We start from the raw sequence: 20,792 nt of genomic DNA on the forward strand, positions 1-20,792 counted from the left end.
TGGTGCAAGATTTCTTCAGGACTGTCTTAACCCCACCATCTTCAGCTTCAACAGTAATGCTGTCACCAACATAATGCCAGAAGTGGAGTTGGTGATTGCAGAGTGTTCATTTTAATTTGCTATTCTTCAGGTTATTAAACTGAGAAAATAGGAGTGTGCTTTTTGGTCCTCTGAGACTTTTCCACTATTCAAAATATTCGTGGTGATCATCTATCTCAATGTCATATTTCCACTTGCTTCCTATATCCTCTGTTGCCTTTTGCATATGGAAATGTATTCATCTCATTCTAATATATATTCAGTGACAATCTCCACTGCTGTCTGCAATACAGAGTTGTAGGTATCCCACCTTTGAGTAAAGAAATGCCTTCTCATCCTAGACATGCATCCCCTGTTGAGACTGTGAACCATTGTTCCTAACACCTCAGTCAAGGGAAATATTCTTCCCACATCTGGTCTGTCTGGCTCTGTCATAATTTTGTATGTTTCAATTAGATCACTCGTTCTAAATACCAGTGATCTCAAACTTAGTCATCTAAGTCTTGATGCACCGTTTGATCCAAAATGACAATGTTTCCTGACACCCCACCTCCCCCACTGATGCAGCTTGGTGCATTAAGCTCACCCAGCAGAGCTATTATCACTAGTCAGGTTATTGTCTCATCCTACAGCAGTGCTATCCCAGAATCAGTCCGGTGAATGATTGTTGTACTCCTGTTAGGTATATTTTATGTAAGGAGGCCTCAATAATAAGACAATATGGTCTCACAAAGGTCCTGAAGAACTGTAGCAAGGCATCTGTGTTTCTCTATTTAAATCCTCTTCCTATGAAGATCGTTGTACCATTTATCTTTTAACTGTTCATTATACCATATTGCCTGCTCTCTGAGGTTATTGCACAAGAACACTTTGTATCTTTGTACGTCAATACTTCCCAATCTAATGACATGTAAATAATGTACTGCATCTTTGTTCTTCCTAATTGTATGTATATTCACATTATTACTGTATTTGTGTGTGTTTGCTCACCTTGTCAATCTATGTGTCCTTGAAGCCTCTTTGTATCCTTGTCACAATTCATCATCTCATCTGCAAACTGGTTCCTTCTCTCAAATCATTGATTAATATTGTGAATAGCCAAGGCCAAAGCATTAACACCCATTAGTTACAGACTCCCATCTCAACATGTTTATTCCTTCTCTTTCTTTCCTAGTGATCAACCAATTTTCATTCCATGGCAAACATTAGCCCCAAAGCTCTGTGCTTTAACTTTGTATTCTGAAATTTACGTGGGGTTTTAATCAAATGTTCTGAGAAGAATGTACGCTATACCTACTGCTTCATCCTCATTTGTTCTGCTAAGCTTAAAAAAAAATCTTCAGTAGGTTTGTCAATAATGATCTTTCAAAATTTAAAATGGAAAACTCACCTTGCCCATATGCAACAAGATTCAAGTTGGACCGGTTAGTAACAAATAACAGTAGTAGCACACAACTCGATTGGCCATCATCAACAAGGGAGATTGACTACCATCCATTAACTTTGCCGTTAGATGAATGATACAACATTAAGAGCGTGGTGGGAAGGAGGTTGTTTGCTGGGACTGGTATCACCTCTGACCAGAAGGTTAATTGAATCAGATGTAAATATTTTAGCTGAAAGATCATGACAAAGGCAGGATATTCTACAGCAAATAGATACATCATTTACTTCTCAAAGCCACAGACGAGTCAGGAATGTGTGTGTAAAATACTACTGTCCCGTTTGTCTAAATGAGTACTACTCCAACACCAAACAGGGTACAACAATCCGTTTAATCACCCGCCTTCCTAAAACATTCATTCGCCTCATCTGTCGAACATCGTATTTGCAGTTGTAGCCCTGATACGATGAAATGTAGCAGGCAATCGAGACTTCTTCCACAAATCACCCCGAACCACGATTGCTGAAAATGATAAGGGGACCAAGAATTTGGAAACAGCATCATCCGCGTGTTCCTCTCCAAATAATGCACCAACCTGACTTGCAAATACAATGTCGATTCTTCATTGCTGCCAAATTCGTGAACGCACTGGTCGACAACTCACGGACTGTAATAGTTCAAGATGGTGGCTCACCATCTCCGCAAGAATAAAAAAGACCGTTGAAAGCCCCTGAATGAATGAAAGTAATCTAGAACCCGCTGGGACTCTTAGTCACTCCTAAAACTTCATTAGTCTGGAGCTATTTTGTTACCTGGTTGCGTTATTCTGAAGCCTTTCTAATGATGTACTCGGCAAGGGGCACTGTGAAAATATAAATTGCTGTAGCCTAGTCTTTGGAAACATCAACTTTCCAAAATGAATACTCTTCTCGGGAGCATTATAATTACAATTTCTCGGTTAGAACAGATTAATATTTAGCGTCAGAGATGCAGCCCAATGTAACAAAACAACGTTCTCCAACTTCAAACAAAATCTGTGCAGGAAATAGTCTGTGTGACAAGGGACAGAAGATTAATGCAGGTTTGATTCGGAGTTATTGTAGAGTTGAAGGCGAAGGAAATAACAGAACAAGTTTGAATGAAGAAGTAACGCTGCAAAGGGCTTGGGGAGTGCGGTAAATTACGAGACACCGACTACCCTATTGACTAGGACTGACAGGAGTTTGGAACTTGATGCTACCAATGAATATGCATGAACCTCCAGCTCTTTTCTCCGTGACGTCGCCGTGGTCCCGGGCTGCGCTGTGCTGTGCTTCGCTCTGCCTTTAATACAGCGGGTACTGGCCGGTTTTTAACATCGGCCAGCGCTGAGTTCTTGGTGATAACCTTAAGACAGCGTCCGTTTTCATATCGATTCAGCGTCAGATAAGGATCTTGGAGAAAAGGGGGGAAAAGTATCAACGTGTGACCGTCATGCTGCTGAGAATATCGTGCGCCCAGAAAAGCTCGTTTATTTTGGTGACCGCCTGGCTTTGCAGCGTCCTTGCAACCAGAGGTGGGTTAGCAGAACTCCCGGGCAGCGGGCACCGGGCAAGACCCTCGGTCGTACTGGTATAGCCAGGACAACTCGGCGCGAAAGAGTGCACCGTAACCTTGCAAATATTGATTTGCAGTTAATTTTTGTTTAAAAAAACTGTCGATAGCAGTAGCGATAATATCCGAGACGACTTGGTAGACATACTTTTGTTTAATTGTAGAATTGTTAAGTCCCCGCTATGAAACTCTAAGGGTGATATTTTATTACAAGGTTTGCTACCCGGAAACGTTCAAACTTACGTAATGCGCGTTATTGTATGTTACATTCTGACATGATAGACTAATCAGTCTCTTCCCGTGAACTCTTGCACAGAAGGGGATTATGAACATAAGCGCATTTCAGGTTGTTGTACATTGACACAGGGTGCTCGCCGGTTTCCCGGGACGAGATGAGCTCTCACCCCCACAGCAACCTAAAACACACCAACCGCTTCGCAAGCCGCGTTCCTCTTCCGATAAGTAGAACAACGGGTTATTTGGAGAGTATATAAATAAAACGTTGGTTGCGATTAAAATGTATGCAAAAATAAAACCATCGGGGGAAGAAATCGGGGCTTGTGAGATTGTTGCTGCGCTGAGTACAAAATGTGGCAGCGGCTTTTGCGCCCGTGATTTGGGATAATGAATCTCTTCATCTGATCTTGATTTTTCCTCGGGCTGTTAAGATATCTGGGAGACTGATTTGACGAGGGCGTCTTTTTTTGTCACATATGTTACAGTCATATTAGTTTTCCCCCACGCCCTTAACACTATACCGGACACCCAATGGGCAAAACAGTGAACAGCGTGTAGAGACTTGTCAGAGTTTAAATCTGTGTATGCTGAGGATTGCGTGGTGGATACTTGAAGTTGAATAGGTTGCATAAATACTGTAATACTAAACACGGAGGACGGCGTCATTGTGAAAGAGAGAAATGTATGGGTTAATTGGCGCATTTCCCGCGCCTCCCAGCTCTGCGCATCTCTAACTTCGGCTATCAGGGTGCTACAGGTAGACGCGAATGTTTGTTTCAGCGGTGCACCTCAACCTGTAATGGAATGTGGAAACTGCTGACAATCTGAGTGAGAAATAACGCGTGTACATAGGAAATAGTGGGGAATTTAGCATAATCGGGTGTACGGATCTAGCGCCGCCACGACCCACAGATATTGAACTGCGCACTTCCGTGTAGAAAATGCCAGAATAGGAGTTGAAAGTGGCAAGGATTGTCTTAAATTACTCTGAACCCTTCAGCTTTCTATTGCACCTTGGAAATGCAGGACAGGAAGCCAGTTTGACTAATGGACTTCTGCGTTAGTTTTCAATCACTTGCTAAAAAGAAAAGCCAGTAAAGGACGACAGGACCTGGTGATAATGTACATGTAATATTCATTGAACCATTTAAATTTGGTGTGAATTAACAAAATCTGGCACTTGGGTGTTCTGGATTGACTTCAGCGCCCCTCCAGGAACCGTAAGGACATTCTTGCGCCGGAACTGTCGCTATGCAAAAAGTGCCGTGTTAGGGAGAAGATTGGGAAGTCAGTTTAGTATTTGAAAACGATGGTCTGTATCAAAAATTCAGCTCTCTTACCTACAGATTATTTTTACGTTAAAGGCTAGCCGTTTTTAAAGGAAGATAATTATCCTACAGTCTTATTTCTCCTTGTGTATGCGCGCCGGCATCTGAGTGAGTGAATTGCTGCCATGATGCAATTTTCCACAATTTGCTTAATGTATATTTTACTTCAAGGGTTGTCTTTGAACTTCAAGACGGTTCTGCTTAAAAACATTAATGCGATACTACTTCGATTTGCATAAATATATGATTGGCGCAGTGAGGTAGCAGATATGAAGTTTAACAGACGAATAACAGCGTGAGGGTGAGTTGAAGTTGCACACCATTCAGATTACACTGGACAGTATCAGGATGACCACAAAACCTGTCTCACGGTTGTGATAGCAGCTGCTTCAGTCATTTTAATGGGGCATGATTTATGTACAGCCTCTGAAAACTGTACAGACGAAACATAGGTGCATAAATCCCACCTAAGAGAGCGCAGTCATACAATGCGGGTTTAATGATCGAAATCCAATAGACCATTTGGTTTTATGTTTCAAAGTTTTATTTCACTTCGCTTTAAACGCGCCAGATTGGGGGCGTTATATAAAAACAATCTGACGGTCGACTGATTTTTTCCTTTAAGTTTCCCATTTTTCTTCTGAAGATTTACGAAGTGATCGTAAATCAGAAACAAGGCGGAATTCATCACATGGGCTATTAAACTCCGCTGGTATGAGAGAGACAATCTGTGCATAGTCCCACTGGGTCACGGGACTCGATTTACAAGAGTGAGCAATGAATGAAATGAAGGTCCGCTGCCTTCTGAGTTGCCATTCCTTCGGATTTAACAATGGGATATTTTGGTTAAAGTTTAAACATTGGTCAGTTTCACGAAGACATTACTCGAGTGAAGGTTTCTGTTTGGTTGATGCGGGTTATAATTATTGATAACCTTCCACTGTGAGATAGATGGCGCGCGTCCGTTCTAGGGAAAATGCAATTTAATGTTTTGAACGAAAAAAAAGACGAGAAAAGCCAACCTGAATTTCTGAGACAAACGGTGAGCCATGGTAACACGCAAACTGATGAAAAATCTGCCTATTGGCTATTCTAAAAGCTACAGGGTAATGATATGACCTGGGAAGTACTGTAGTTCGTTTAATGTTGAATGCATGTGGATGATTAAATATTCGGTGATATTTCGAATTCCACCCCCTGCCCCGGCTCTACCTGTCTCCCGCAGTGTTCATTGCCGTCAGCTGCGTTACACATAACAGCGTTGGCCTTGTACGTTATTGTCTCAAACTATCTAAGAGGAGGCTGTTCCACATGGCTCAGCCTTGCTTTAGGTTAAGAACTGCATCTGCGATCTTCTGTACTATTTTCCCTGAATGTAATAAACTCAGAGAGGCCTCAGTGCTGCTTGCACGGGAGGTGTCATCACTAGGCTCCGCCCAGTCCAGGTGAAAGTCGAGACTTAGAACTTGGACTGGCCGGTTCCCTGCATAGATGCTACCCGACCCGCTGTCAGGCTGCGTCTTGTGCGCTGCCGTTGCTCCTCCTTCCGATGGTGCAGGAAGGTGGTTTCTAGATCGTACTGTCTCTTGCCCATCCCGACACATAAAGGACATGCTCCCTACGAAGTGCCATCTCCGATCGAAAGGCAGGGACCTCAACCGGCATTGACAACAAAAAAAAATGAGATGGAATGTGGAACGTCATTCTCCAATGTGGCCTCCATCAAATAAAAAAGCCTGCACTTTCCCAGGTGCATGCGCTGAGCTAAATTCTGTCATGGCAGTTTGCCAAGGAAAACAGTCAAACGTGTTCTTAAAATCCTTTCTGAAATAGTTGAACATTCCACCAACTGGTGGAAACCCTTGGGCTAAGTTCCCTCATATAGGGAACCATTTGACAGGAGTTTAGCATAAATAATGCAAGGATTTATCCACCTGCTGCCTTATGCATTATTTTGCTGGCCTGGTGGCAGAGTTTGTAGGTCTTGCGTTAGTCTCATTAGATTTTCGGAAGCCTCCAGAATTGGAATAAAGACAATTTAATGCCCAAAGGACTGCTTCAGAGCCAGAATCCATCCCATGCAAAATGATAAGACCACATACATTTCATTGTGCATTGACAAGTGACATTGCAAGCTATTGAGAATGCCTCAGTACGTGAATGGCAGTAACCACCCAATCAATATTTTAATCAAGATTTTAACCACATCTTTGGATTTCAGAGTTTTATTGGGGAATGGTTCACTCATTTTTAGTTTCCTTGCCCCAGATTATAATAATTTGTGACATATCAATTAGAGTGTATTTCAAAGTCCTTGTTGATAATCACTTGTGAGGATAGCCCTCTGAGTTGCGTAGCAACAACAGTAACTTGCTGAATAGCAGCAAAAGTTACTGTTAATAAAATTCTGCAGATGTTTGACATCTGAAGTAAAAACAGAAAATGCATGAACCTGACAGGTCATCTGTTGCAAAATTATCAAGTAACATTCCAGATCAATGGGCCTTCATTGGAAGCAAAAGTACAATACTAGGTAAACATATACTTCAAGAGGAGCTCTGTAAATGGCTTATAACAACATTGGTTGTTAACCTGATGCTCGATACAGGCTAAGAGTTGAAGTAATCTGGGACTTAAGCAATTCAGTTCAAGTAACTTCATGCCTCTTTGCTGAACAGCATTTGACCTGAAACATAATCTTATTTCTTTTTCCACATATGTTGCTTCTCCTGTTAAGTGTTTTGGTATTTATGCAATAATAAATAGTACTTACTTAATAAAATATCTAAGAGCCGAAGGGTTTTGGCCTGAGTCATCGACTGTACTCTTTTCCTAGATGTTGCCTGGCCTGCTAAGTTCCTCTGGGATTTTGTGTGTGTTGCTTGGATTTTCAGCATCCGCAGTTCTTCTCTTGTTTATCTAAGAGCTTGACCTGAGTGTGCACAAGCAAAACTTGAGACACACAAGGAAAACTGACAGTAGTTGACCATAATTCTGAATAAGATATCTTGAAGGCAGGTAGATGGAGAGGTTTTAGGAGAGAATGTGTAGATTGCCATAAATCAGGCATACCCAACTATTTTACCTTGCATCTCTCATTTCGTACTGCAGAGTTTTAGTTCATTTAAGGAATGGGTGACTGAATTAATATCACCAAAATTACTCATGATCATCCAAGGTGAAAACAAACTCCATGGATCTTAAATGGCCATTTCCATTACTGTCTATGCTGCCGATGGAAAGAAATCTTTGATAAATCGCACAGCAAAAAACATCAGGTAGCAACTAAAGAATAGCCATTTGTGAACCTCCGGGACCAAATAAGATAGATCAGCAGTTGTTCAACTTATCTTCAAGGGCTGAACAATCGGCTATGTTGCAGTTGGTTCTTGGTTCAATACCTGAGCAATCCTAGGATAACCATCTCTTGTTCAAAATTGCTATTGGCCTACTATAATTATTTCATACTTCTAGTGTGCCATTAGTAACGCTTCATGTTATCAACTGAAATTGCTTTTCCTCACAACTTTGCTGAAAATCCTCACGATTATATATTTTATGATTATTTATAATCAGACAAGTTGTAAATCAACTTTGCTTTTTATGTAAGCTGGCTCTGGCTTTACAGTAAAATAATTGTAACATTAGGTAAGCTAAATGAGTTTACCAAACATCACATGAACACTTTCCTCAGCATACCATGATCTTTTGCATTTCTTTGAAGATCTGACCTCATGTAAGAAGTCTACATTTCATGCAAAGATAATGGAAACCCTATAGAGTCAACCAGAACAGATGTTTGGTTGTTGAAACTCAAGGCACAGTTTTGTTGCATGTGTTTAATTATCATGCTCATTGTACCTTCATTATTTAGCTTTGGAAGAATATAATAATATATAAATGAGAAACTTACAAAACTTAAACAGAAAAATGGATCCCTCTCTGCTTTTCAATTCCTCTTTCAGTACACTTCTTAAAACCAATGCTGTCCAGCAGTTATTCAGTCATCTGCCCTTATATTTCATCACCTGCCACTACATTCATTTTTCTTTGAGAATGTTCCTGTAAAACACCTTGTTTTGCAACATAAAAGACTGTAAATGTAAGATGTTGTAAATATTGAAAAGGTTACTCTCTAAATTAGTAGTCATGTAGATTTTCACAGGTATGAGATGAATGAAATTTTCTCCTTGAGAATATAGTCGGCAGAGTTAACATTAATATATGATTATATGAAATGTTTTATTTACTGGGGAGGATAGAAACATTTTAAACATTTAAAGTATTAATGGACTCATTCTTCCCAGCTCCTCACCCAACAATTAGAATGTTATATTATAATTTACAATACATGTAGACAAGTATTTATTTTTAGATTTTTTAAAGCTATATTATTTCCTGGATTAGATCATTATTAACTAAACAGAGTGGTCATATATACAGACAACTTATCAGAATAAATCTATTGGTTTGAACTGGCTGCCATATTCCAAATATTTCATACATTTGCTGGATAAAACGAAGTTAAGCTACCATAATTGGGAAGAACTGACAAGTCCATTGGCAACATCGATGGTGTGAAGATGTGTATGCAAGCAAGATTGATGCTTTAGATAGTGGGCAGGGGCCAAAAAGGGCTAGAATTAGCAGAAGTGGTAACAGCCTGGATAATTAGGAGAATTAGATAATTGCGAGGCCCAAATGATAACTTGTATCCCGTCATTTATAACTACCTAGGTTAACCCTCTTAATGTGTTTTTATTGGATTTCAAATAGATCAAGGTAGAAAAATGGAGTGACCAGACTTGACAATTTTAAAAAGCTGCATTGGAGAAGATGGGGTTGCTCTGCTGAGAGTAAAAAAGGTTGCAAGGTTACTTGACTAAGATGTTATCAAAAAGGAATTCAACTAGTACTTGAGAGATGATGATCTGCAGGTTATGGGATGAGAGCAGGGGCATGGAGCTGATAGGATTGTTCTACTCAGAACTGACATGCTAAAAATCTATCCTCTATGCTATAGCTTCATTGTGTCAGGGAAATCCCACCTGAGCCCAGTAACATTGTGGAGAAGAATTTTCAAAATGGTTTATACATTCAGTGGAGACTCGAGGGTGGCCATGATAACCTTACTTGAATTCAGCTAATGGGGTTTTGGCTTTGAGATGAGTGGGAGGGATGATGTAGATGGCATAGTGGGGGTGCGGTTGGAGGCTGCAAAATCTCACTGTCGCAGGATCAGTAGTGGTGAGTCCATTGAAACCTCTGAATCTGGAACTTATAAGAAAACCCAGAACTATTAGTTTGGACATAAATGGCTCCCAAACATTAGCAAACAGAAAAGCCACCTTTCAGACGTCAACCACAATCAAGTTTACCAGCCTGGCTTGTGTTATTAAAAAATAAAGGATTTTGATTGAAATAGTCAAGATGATTTTGTTGCAATATGCAAAATTCTGTGTATGTGTAGAACTTACTATACTTGAAGCAGCATTATAGACACACAACATTAGAAGCACAACAATCAGATGGAAAAAAACATAAATTAGGCATAAATTATGGAAGAAAATACCAGAAATAAAAGCAGAAAATAGAGCCAAGTTCCTCATAATATAAAGTAGTCATAGCTGAGGTAATGATTAGTGTTGTGCAGATAGTTCAAGAACCAGCTGGTTGAAGGGAAATACAGATAGCTTTTCTTAAAGCTGATGGAGTGGGAAACAATAACAAACACAATTACATTATTTGTACATCCCTTACTACTACATTATGATCTCTGGAAAATATGTGTTGTATCTCTGCGTGGCATACAGCCTGCATTCTGAAGGGAAGTATGAATTAAGGGCCAGATTCGAATCTTATGGGCTAATGTAGTAATAGTGGTGGGAACAATGGATATGATCCAATGGCAGTGCTCTGGAGGAGTGAGATTCTCTACCATGTGAATGATGTTCTAAAGGTGACTCTTCAATTGAAAGCAACACTAACCTGTGGTAATTACATGTATGGATAGTGTGAAAGCTGGCTGTGGTGATTGCATGGTACTATTTCATTCAACATTTTTGATAAAGGCACAATGATGAATAGGGGTGTAGCTCTATTGTTTTCTGGAAGGGAGAATAAAACTGGATATTTTCAATGGTTTAAAGTAAGAGAGCTGGAGAATAAAAGTTCAGACAAGATCTTAGAAAATTTCCTTTTGCCTCTGGATTCATAGATAACATGCTACAAAGCCTGAGGCAGGTGCCAGGCAAGAAGTTTGACAACTTCCTTTTCAAGTTTTAGAAACACAGACAGTAAATGTAAATTCAAGTAAACAGATGAAAGTTTAGGTGACTAACCTCTTCTGGGAGATGGGCAGAAAGCTTTGATTGAGAAGGAGGAATTTGTGATCGCTGCAGATACAGCGAGAATGCAGGAAGCCACAAGTAGACTGATTAAAACACAGACTCCCAAACTATTCATTCAGCAAACCTTTGGGAACAGAATCAGGTTTGATGCAGTTAGACAGCAGAAACAAGAGAATGAAAACCTGACTGAAAAAGAACTCTCCGGCATCTGCCAGTAATCATTAGTTGACAGGTAAGCTCTCCGGTATCCAGATTCAGATTACATGGCAAGCGTTATCAGTGGGAGAAGATACTGAAATCAGAGGTATAAATGTAGAATGGAAATACCCAAAGGTGGAGTAAAAGTATGAATGTAAAGAAATAAATCAGAACTCCTCCGCCATTGATGATGATTGAGAGTTTGAGGACATATTGAATATTGGACCAACTCATCTTCATAGGGTGACTGGATATGACAGTTCCTGGAGAAATGAAGTTCTCAGTAAAGCAAAGGCACCATCATCAATCTCAAGCTAATACTGGATACAGGAACACAAAGTAATGGCATGCCACTCAGATTATCCCTAAATGTACTCCCTGGAAAAAGAGAAGTATCGATTTGCTAACTAAACCAGCAGATTAAGTGATAACACCAAGAATGAAGGCAATGTGCTACAGTATTTATGTACCTCTAGTAAGAAACAGAATAGACCTAATTTAAATGGACCCAGACTGCCATGTTGAAACATTTGAGTGCTTTGCATCTCACTTTACTGTGAACTTCCAAGTGAAACTGGTGGACATACCCATTGTATGAAGTACGAATGCCATTGAAAAGAAAGATCAAAAAAGAAAATCCAATAGAGAGCAGAAAGGGAAGGAAGCTGAAGCTATGGGGCACTCATTTGTTGAGGAAGAACTGAACGAACGTTGAATAATACATCCAGACCCAGAGACTTGAATTAAGAAGGGCTACTCCCCAACTATGGAAGAAATCAAGCCACAAGTGACAGAGGACAATGCTTGCAGCAAATGTGATATCAGAAGCAGTTAATAGAATGTGAAGTCTGAAGAAAGTCCATTGTTGATTTTATATAGCACATCATTTGTATGATACACACCTTAAACATCTAATTTTGGTTTTGGGGTGAGCCAGTACATGTTTCAGCAAAGGTAGACAAAACATAGGATATATAGGAAACATAGATGTACAGACAATGTCCTAATCTATGGAATGGATGACAGCCCAAAATTGTCATCTCCAAGAGTTGATAGATAAAGACAGAGAGGTTAGGTTTGAGCTCAATCCTGTGAATACATCAGGAAAGAGAAAGAACAGAGTTAAACCTGTCCCAGAAATATTTATTTGTTTATTTAGAGATACAGCACAGAACAGGCCCTTCTGCCCCAATGAGCTGCACTGCCTAGCAAACAAATTATTTAACCCCAGGCTGTCTCAGGATAATTTATAATGACCAATTAACCAAAGAACAATAAAGAACTGCAGCTGATCCAATCTCTAAATATTTTTGCTCCTAAATTTTCAGAACCTACCATACACGTGAGAGCACTAAAAAAGAAGATGCCAAATACTAGTATAAACTATCCTATGATGTATGTTGAGGTTCTGTGAACTGATACATTAGTAGACAGCCATCAATCCCAGGGGATCATGGGTTTGTGCCCCTGGTGGACTGTGTCCTCTCCAGGGTGCAAGCCTGGGCGGGAAAATTTGAGGAACTCGCTGTTGCCCATGCAGTGGGATCCCCCTCTCCACGTCACTGATGTTGACCAAGGGAAGGGCAAGCGCTGATACAGCTTGGCACCAGTGTGTTTGCAGAGGTTGCCAGAGTGAAGTTGTAACCAACATCAAACTGCCTTAGGGACCCCAGCTCCAGATATCTTCCTCGGGGTTTACTCCTGAAGTCTTGCCCGTGGGTGAATATAGCTGCAAGGTAGCGGAGGTTTAAAATCAGAGTTTTCCTTTTCCTAGGCGGGCTGCCGTCCAAGGCTGATGAGCCCCACTTGCTCAAAGCAAGTGGTTTTGAGGCGCCAGTGGTCCGCCTTTGCCCCTTCTCTTGTCAGTAGAAACAGTTCCGCCGGGCCTAGTATAGCAAAGCCACACCTGAAGGCCAAGAGTTGGAACTGGTTGTCAGAGGCTGTTAGAGTCATATGCCATTTGGAGCACCTTATAGGTAGTGGGAGATAATGCCCACTACCACCCCTGGCTATGACAACTTTAGGACAACTGACACAAGCCTCTATTAAATGCAGGTAGTACCTAGTTGGCTTGTGGATAGCTTTGCATCCAAAGCACTGTCACCACTAGAAATAAACAGAAGTTCTGCACATATCACTGCAGAAGGACATTTTGTAGTAGAAAGAGCGTGGAAGGTTGAGGGGGGATTTGATAGAGGTATTTAAAATTATGAGGGGGATAGATAGAGTTGACGTGGATAGGCTTTTTCCATTGAGAGTGGGGGAAATTCAAACAAGAGGACATGAGTTGAGAGTTAAAGGGCAAAAGTTTAGGGGTAACATGAGGGGGAACTTCTTTACTCAGACAGTGGTAGCTGTGTGGAACGAGCTTCCAGCAGAAGTGGTTGAGGCAGGTTCGATGTTGTCATTTAAAGTTAAATTGGATAGCTATATGGACAGAAAAGGAATGGAGGGTTATGGGCTGAGTGTAGGTCGGTGGGACTAGGTGAGAGTAAGAGTTCGGCGCGGACTAGAAGGGCTGAGATGGCCTGTTTCCATGCTGTAATTGTTATATGGTTATATTATCAACCTCTAGAGCAAACCCAGAGGGAAAACCTACACAGCACATCAGCAAGACTGCAGAAATTACTCTTAGGTCTGAGAGTTGTGATTACACTGCAGTACAAACCAGGAAAGTAAATGGGAGTTACCACCAACGTATCTTTCACCACAGAAGATATTTGTGATGAGAAATCTTGATGAGAAAATACATTATCTAGTAAAAGTGAATAAGATCAGAAACTGACAAAGATGAGAAGATACAGACACTTTATTAACATGTCATTCAGCGCTGTGCCAAGAAGAAGCAAGCGCAGCGGCAGTGTTATTATTGATTAAACATAGATTATAGATGATTATTCCAAGCTCCTATTCTGTGATGACTTCTCACTGGAAAATAGTTTTACTTGCTGGAATCAGAGTATTCATTCCCAAGGAGAATTGCTGTGGAACAAGCATGATGGCTGGATAGATGAAATGCCTTCAGAGAGTGAGAGCTGGATCAGTTGTATCCTGGGTTGACATCATCTGAGGTAGAGCGAGGATGTTGTCAATATGTTGTGAGCATCAGAAGTACAGCAATTCACAGTGGTAGGAGGAGGTAATGGCTGCTGAGTATTTTTTACCATCACTCTCCGGCGCGCTATATTCTGGATGGGAAAACAAATGTCCCTCAGAATAACATTGGTGTCGTCTGAAATTTGAGCCATAAGAAGCAACTAGATCTGGGAAGTCCATGAGGGTCAAGTTGGTGATCAGTAATTGAACAATCTTATCTGTTTTTGCCTTAGTTGGATTATCTGGGTTGAGGGAGTTCAGTTACTGTTCACTGGACTGATATTGTTCTTGTGTAATATGTTAACCAACAGAAATGGTGAGAATCTCCCAAATCCACATCATATACTCTCTTGGATTTGAGCTCTTTCACTGAAGCTTGAATATTCTGAATGCATATTGAACAGCCCAAGTATGGCTTCGCCCACAGAAACATGAGCACTCTTCAACGTGACCTCTTATTCACCTGAATATTAGTACCCATACTATTTACCTATTTAACCCACAGAAGCATATAGAGTCGTAGACCACTACAGCACAGAAATGGGCCACTTAGCCCGTTTAGTCCATGCTGGCCTGGTTTACGGCCTAGTAGCATTTATCTGAGCCTAGACCATAGTTCTCCATACCTCTCTTATCCAACTACCTATCCAAACCTCCCTTCATTGTTACAATTGAACCAGCATCTATCACTTCAGCTAGCAGTTTGTTCCATACTTGCACCACTTTCTCAGTGAAGAAGATCCCCCTCAGATTCCCTTTAACTATTTTGCCTTTCACCCTAAACCTATGATCTCTAGTTCTAGTCTCACACAATCTGAGGGCACAAAAAACTTGCATACATTCACCTGACTTATCCCTCATCATTTTGTAAACCCCTATACAAACTCCCCTCATTCTTCTTCACTCCAAAGGATAAAGGCCTAGCCTGTTCAACCTTTCCCCTGTACTCAGGTCTGCGAGTCATGGCAACAGCCGTGTACATTTTCCCTGCACTCTTTCAAGCTTATTGATATCATTTCTGTAGGTAGATAGCCAGAGCAGCACACAATAGATAAATTGTACTTGGCTCTTAATTCTGCAAAATTAAAGCCAATTCTAAATTGAGTAAAGAGATGGTGAGAAAGCTATATCATTTCCCCAGGGATAATTTAATCTCTAAGTATGCATTGCAAACTTATTCACTATCCCTGCACACTGAGTCTGCTGGGTTTTACTTTTTCTTACTACATCAGCTTGTTAGGATTTCTCTCTTAGTTTTCTGATTTGGAATCTATCTTCCTTGATAGGGCACAAATTCAGAATCGCTTGTCTGGCCTCTCAACTTGTAAAGTTCCCCTGTGGAAACCATGAATTACTGTTTATACCTGAAACATTATTTGCAAACAATGAATAGCAAAGCATAAAATATAACAATGCCTTGGTTGCTTATTCACTGAAGCATACTGTTTTGTTTATCTTGCAATTAAATATTTCTGAATAATAATCATGAATCATATTTCATCTGCTTCTCTGATTATTATTTAATGGGAATTATTATTTAATAATCAAATCAGGATTATTGTAAGTATCCATAAAGCTGAAGGTGCTCATACGTGAAGGAGATGGTAATATCCATTGAGAATAGGACAGATATATTTATTTATGAAAGTATCTAATGAATTATGTGGCCTTCATAGCCTGTTAGTGCTTCATTGGATGCTTTTCAAGCTTATAGTGTTACAATTTGGAGAAGTTGACTTCCTATTACCATAAAAAACATTTTTAATAAAATGTATTATTTCGCTTTGTTTAAATAATGGCCAGGAAATAGATATGACAACAAAAATTGATTTGAAGGGCACAAAGCTATCTGAATGCACTTTATTTTGCACAGCTCTATTCACAACAACTTCCTTTAATCAGCAGTAGAATAATAATTTAAGACAGGATATGTTTTCGCTATACCAAAGTGCCTTGAAAGTCAATGAAGTATCTTTGAAGTCTACCGTAGGTGACCAGGGCTGCTACCTTCAGTAAGCTTGATGTCACCTGTAGCAACATAACAAAATCATGTGATCTGTTCTTGTGTTGGAAGTCACATGTTGCCTCAGCATGGTAAAATTTTTTGATGTCCTTTGACTAATATCATGCGATCTTTTGAGCCCACAAAGGCAAATAAGGAGTCAGTGTTCATCTGAAAGAAAACACAGATAATGTGGAATTCTGGCATTACTGCTTTCATTTTACTTCATTATATACTCATTATATTCAAATTCAAAAGAGAGACTGAGGCAATGTGGCCAAACGCTTCAGGAACGCTGGTTACGCTTTCTGTTTCCAATGCATGTTAAAAAGCTTGCTCAATTCAATCTCGCTCTTTTTATTCCCTACTCTTTGAATTTAAATACTTTAGATACTTCATAAGTTTTCTTTATGTACCTTGTTTAATATTCTCTGAGTCTACCCTCAGTGGCCACTTTATTATGTACAAGGTTACCTAATAAACTGGGCACTGGGTGTATGTTTGTGGTCTTCCTCTACTGTAGCCCATCCACTTCAAGGTTTGACGTGTTGTACATCCTCAGATGCTCCCCGGCACTCCACTGTTGTGATGCATAGTTATTTGAGTTACTGCTGCCTTCCAGTCAGCTTGAACCAGTCTGGCCGCTCTATTCTGACATCTCTCATCAACAAGGCATGCTCACTCACAAGAGCTGCTGCTCACTGGATGTTTTTTGATTGGTTTTCACACCATTCTTTCTAAACTCTAGAGACTGTTATGCATGAAAATTCCTAGAGACCATTAGTTTCTGAATTACTCAAACCTCCCTCTCTAGCAGCAACAATCATTCCACCGTCAAAGTTACTTAGATCACATTTCTTCCCCATTGTGATGTTTGGTCTAAGCAACAACTGAACCTCTTGGCCACATCTGCATGGTTTTATGCATTGAGTTTCTGCCGTATGAGTAGCTGATTAGATATTTACACTGGTGTATAGGTGTACCTGTACTGACTGTATGCTCATATTTATTATCAATGTTAGCATCTTGCACCTTGAAAAAATTATATCATGTTTCAGAAATAAAACAGGCAATGCAGGAAATACTCAGCAGATTAGGAGTTAATATTTCAGGTTGGCAAATTCATCAGAACAGTTTAAAAGTTGCTTCCTCATCTGTTAACTGTGTTTCTGTCTTCCCAAGTGCTATCTGTTCTATTAGGTGTTTGCATTGCTTTCTTTTTTATTTGTGATTTTGATTGAAATCTTAATCCAATTAAATTCAATGGTTTTTTAACATTCTATTTGAAACATGAGATACAGTATTTTGCTATTGTCGTTACTAAGAATTATTTTAATTTAAGCAAGTGAGGAGCATGTTGTCTGAATCAGTGAGCTATTAAGCATGATTTGATAGTCCTGTAAATGTGCTTAAAATCTTTTTGCTTAATAGCACCCTATCAGCCCCGCAGTGTCTTAAATAATGAGCAGAGACCCACCTCCAGAAATGTCTTGCTCTCTAAGAATAAGTGTGGCAATCTGAGTTCATGTCTCTTGTGTTCATTGAAAAAAGGCGGAGAGAATTACTTGCATGGAAGGATTATTTTCTTTGAAGTCAGAATTTAATGTTTTTTTTACAATTCAGAGATCGGCAATTATTGGAAAACATTTGAAAGAAAAACATTTTTTTTTTCAAATGTTACAAATACACTGCTGCAGGAACCACTCCAGAAATTTAAATTGCTTTTGAAGACCTTCATACTTGTATAACCATTTCACATTCTTTCTCTCTTTTCTTTATTGTTCCATTGTGTTTAGACTAAATGCTTCGGTAAGCCACTTAAAATCAGGGACGTATTCCACCCGACCAGATCTGACAGGTGAATTGGTACCAATTTTTTCATTGAAAGGCAGTTTGTGTCATGATTGTTTTCCACAGTTTAATATTATACAGAATGTCTTTTAATACCATTTTATACGTTTGAGCATTTTCAGTGTCCCCAAGGTCTCACTCAACCTATTACTTTGTGGTTTCTCATCTACTTTTGTTCCAGCAATGCCTCCATTTTTACATGCATACTTTTGCTTTTAAGTCAATCCATGGCTTCCTTTCACAGTAAACCTTTAGAGTCTTCCAAGAACATTATGATGGTCTGAACATTCCAAGCGTCCTTCACTCTATCTCTGAGTTATGTCTTTAGTTATTTAGACAGTGATGTCTGAAAATTCATCCCATAGTCACTCTCCCTATCTTAGTTTTCTCTATTGAGTTGGTCCTTGAAACCTACTTCTTTGAATAAACTTAGGTTATGCATCTTAATATTTACTGTTGTTGCACAGTGTCACTTAGTTTGGTGATAGTCATGCGTAAATCCTTGAAATATAATACTGTTCAAGGTGCCACTGGTGATAAGGTGAACCTTGAAGATGGGCAAATAATCTATATTAGAACCAATGGCAAGTTGAACTGAACAAGAACAGTCATGGTTAACTGACTACGCTCAGTGGCCAATTTATTAGGTATAATGATACGCCTGCAAATATCTAATCACCAGATCAGTGCATAAATGCTTCTGACACCTGTGCACACCGCCTGCTGTCTTGATGTTTCAGTCCCCCGCGACGTTATAATCGGCAAAATCAGCAAAGAATTGGAATTCAGTTGTTTTTAAGACCAAGCATCAGAATGGGGAAGAAATATGATTGAAGTGACTTTGACTGTGAAATGATTGTTGGTGTCAGATGGGATGGTTTCAGTATCTCAAAAACTGCTGACATCCTGGGATTTTCATGCCTAATGGTCTCTAGAGTTTACAAAGAATGGTGTGAAAAACAAAAATGAAACACCCAGTCCTGTGGGTGAAAATGCCTTGTTGCTGAGAGAGGTCACAGAAGAATAGCCAAACTGGTTCAAGTTGATACCAAGGCAAGAGTAAATCAAATAACTACACATTAACAATAGTGGTGTGTAGAGAAGCACCTCTGAATGCACAACATGTCGAACCTTGAACTGGATGGGTTACAGCAACATAAGACTACGGACATACATTCAGTGGCCACTTTATTAGGTACCTCCCATACTTAATAAAGTGGCTACTGAGTGTTGCAGTAGAAAATGCTGAGTAGTTTTTTTTAAACTGATACTCAGGTGCATTTCTCAATACAAACATTTAAAACAATTCACTTTTGTGTAACATACAAAACATGCTGGAGGATCTCAACAGCTCAAAGAGCATCCAAGAAGGAGAATAAATGATCGATGTATTCGGCAGAGACCTGAGGTGTAAAACAGATTCTGATTCAGACTTGATTATTGGCAAATACACCAGAGTGCAATAAAACTCTGCTCGTGTGATGCTCACAGAGTGAACAATGTGTACACACACACACACACACACACACACACACACACACAGAGTGATACTTTATAGTGTCAACAACTTGACTTTGCCAATATTTAAAACTGCATCATTCAGCACTCAATACAATTAATACATTGTGCTTCTTTTGAAGTAGGTAATTAATCAGCTGGATTCCATACCTCTTAATTTCAAACAGATGTCAAATATGACCCCCTGATGTTTGCTGTTGACAATTGATGTGACTAGTCTGTGTTATTATTAAATTACAGCTGGTGTAAGTGAGTTTTACTAATTTAGAATCTCATTCAATCATTACATTTTGTTTTTTTTAACCATCTGGATGGCAAGCAAGGAGACAGAGCCATATATAAGGGTCAGTATCTGTTGAGTTTGTGATCATTTGGTAGAGCATCTGTTCAGTTTATTTACAGGTATTCCATTGCCACTAACCAGATATATGACAAATACTTTAAAAATTCCTGAGTTAAATTAAATAGAAATTTGGCCTGTTATGTGCCAGTAGCTGCATTGGAATCAAGGGTCAGACACTAGAGGACTAGTAACACAGGAGGACTAACAGCCAAGAGGAAGGCCTCTGGTGTTACTGAAGAGAAGTGACACACTTTTGTAGCTGATAATGTGCCCCCTGCAATCAAGATTTGATTTTCAGGGTATTGGGAAGGCAGTGGGCAGAAGGGGAAAGAAAGAGGGGACCGGAGGCCTTCAGTAGAGGCCTAAGGTAAAAGACAAGAGATAGTGTTCTGTGAGTGAGGATGGAGCCAGTGGGGCGGGGGGATAAGAGAGTGAAGGTGATCAAGCTGGTGGGTAATGTGAAAATTGAGGTTTTTGTCAGGGTCTTGAGCCTTAGGCCGTGATTTGGGGTAGGAAGTGAGATCAAGGGGTCATCGCCTGAACAACCAGGAGTGGGTTGTTCAGCACCTTGTAGTAGGAGAAGCTTGAAAGGCTTGCAGTAGAGTGGTCATATTTACAGTGCTGATTAGTATCAAGTGTACAAATATGAATCTTATCGAAAACAACCATGGAATAAGATAAGAATTGACCAGGAATGTTTGTAATTCCTTTTATTTCTGTGATAAACTGATTTCTGTCATCCAATGCTAATAAAAAATAAACATACTTCCAGGTAAACATACTTAACCAAAGAGAAAAGCCATCTTGGTTAATCTGAATTAGTAGCCTGGATGGGTATTTTGAAGTTTGTGGA

At 39.8% G+C, this 20,792-nt stretch overlaps 1 protein-coding gene across 1 annotated transcript in view; it reads left to right on the forward strand.

Annotated features, from left to right (window-relative positions):
- Positions 1-2,722: 2,722 nt before the first annotated feature.
- clstn2a (calsyntenin 2a) overlaps positions 2,723-20,792 on the forward strand; it is a 578,564-nt gene continuing 560,494 nt past the window's right edge. The window contains exon 1 of the mRNA XM_072254628.1: positions 2,723-2,978. Coding sequence (XP_072110729.1) covers positions 2,897-2,978 — 82 coding nt within the window. The 5' untranslated portion in view covers positions 2,723-2,896. The remainder of the gene's footprint in view (positions 2,979-20,792) is intronic.

The sequence above is a fragment of the Mobula birostris genome, chromosome 4, assembly GCF_030028105.1.
Source record: "Mobula birostris isolate sMobBir1 chromosome 4, sMobBir1.hap1, whole genome shotgun sequence".
Classification (NCBI taxonomy): domain Eukaryota; kingdom Metazoa; phylum Chordata; class Chondrichthyes; order Myliobatiformes; family Myliobatidae; genus Mobula; species Mobula birostris.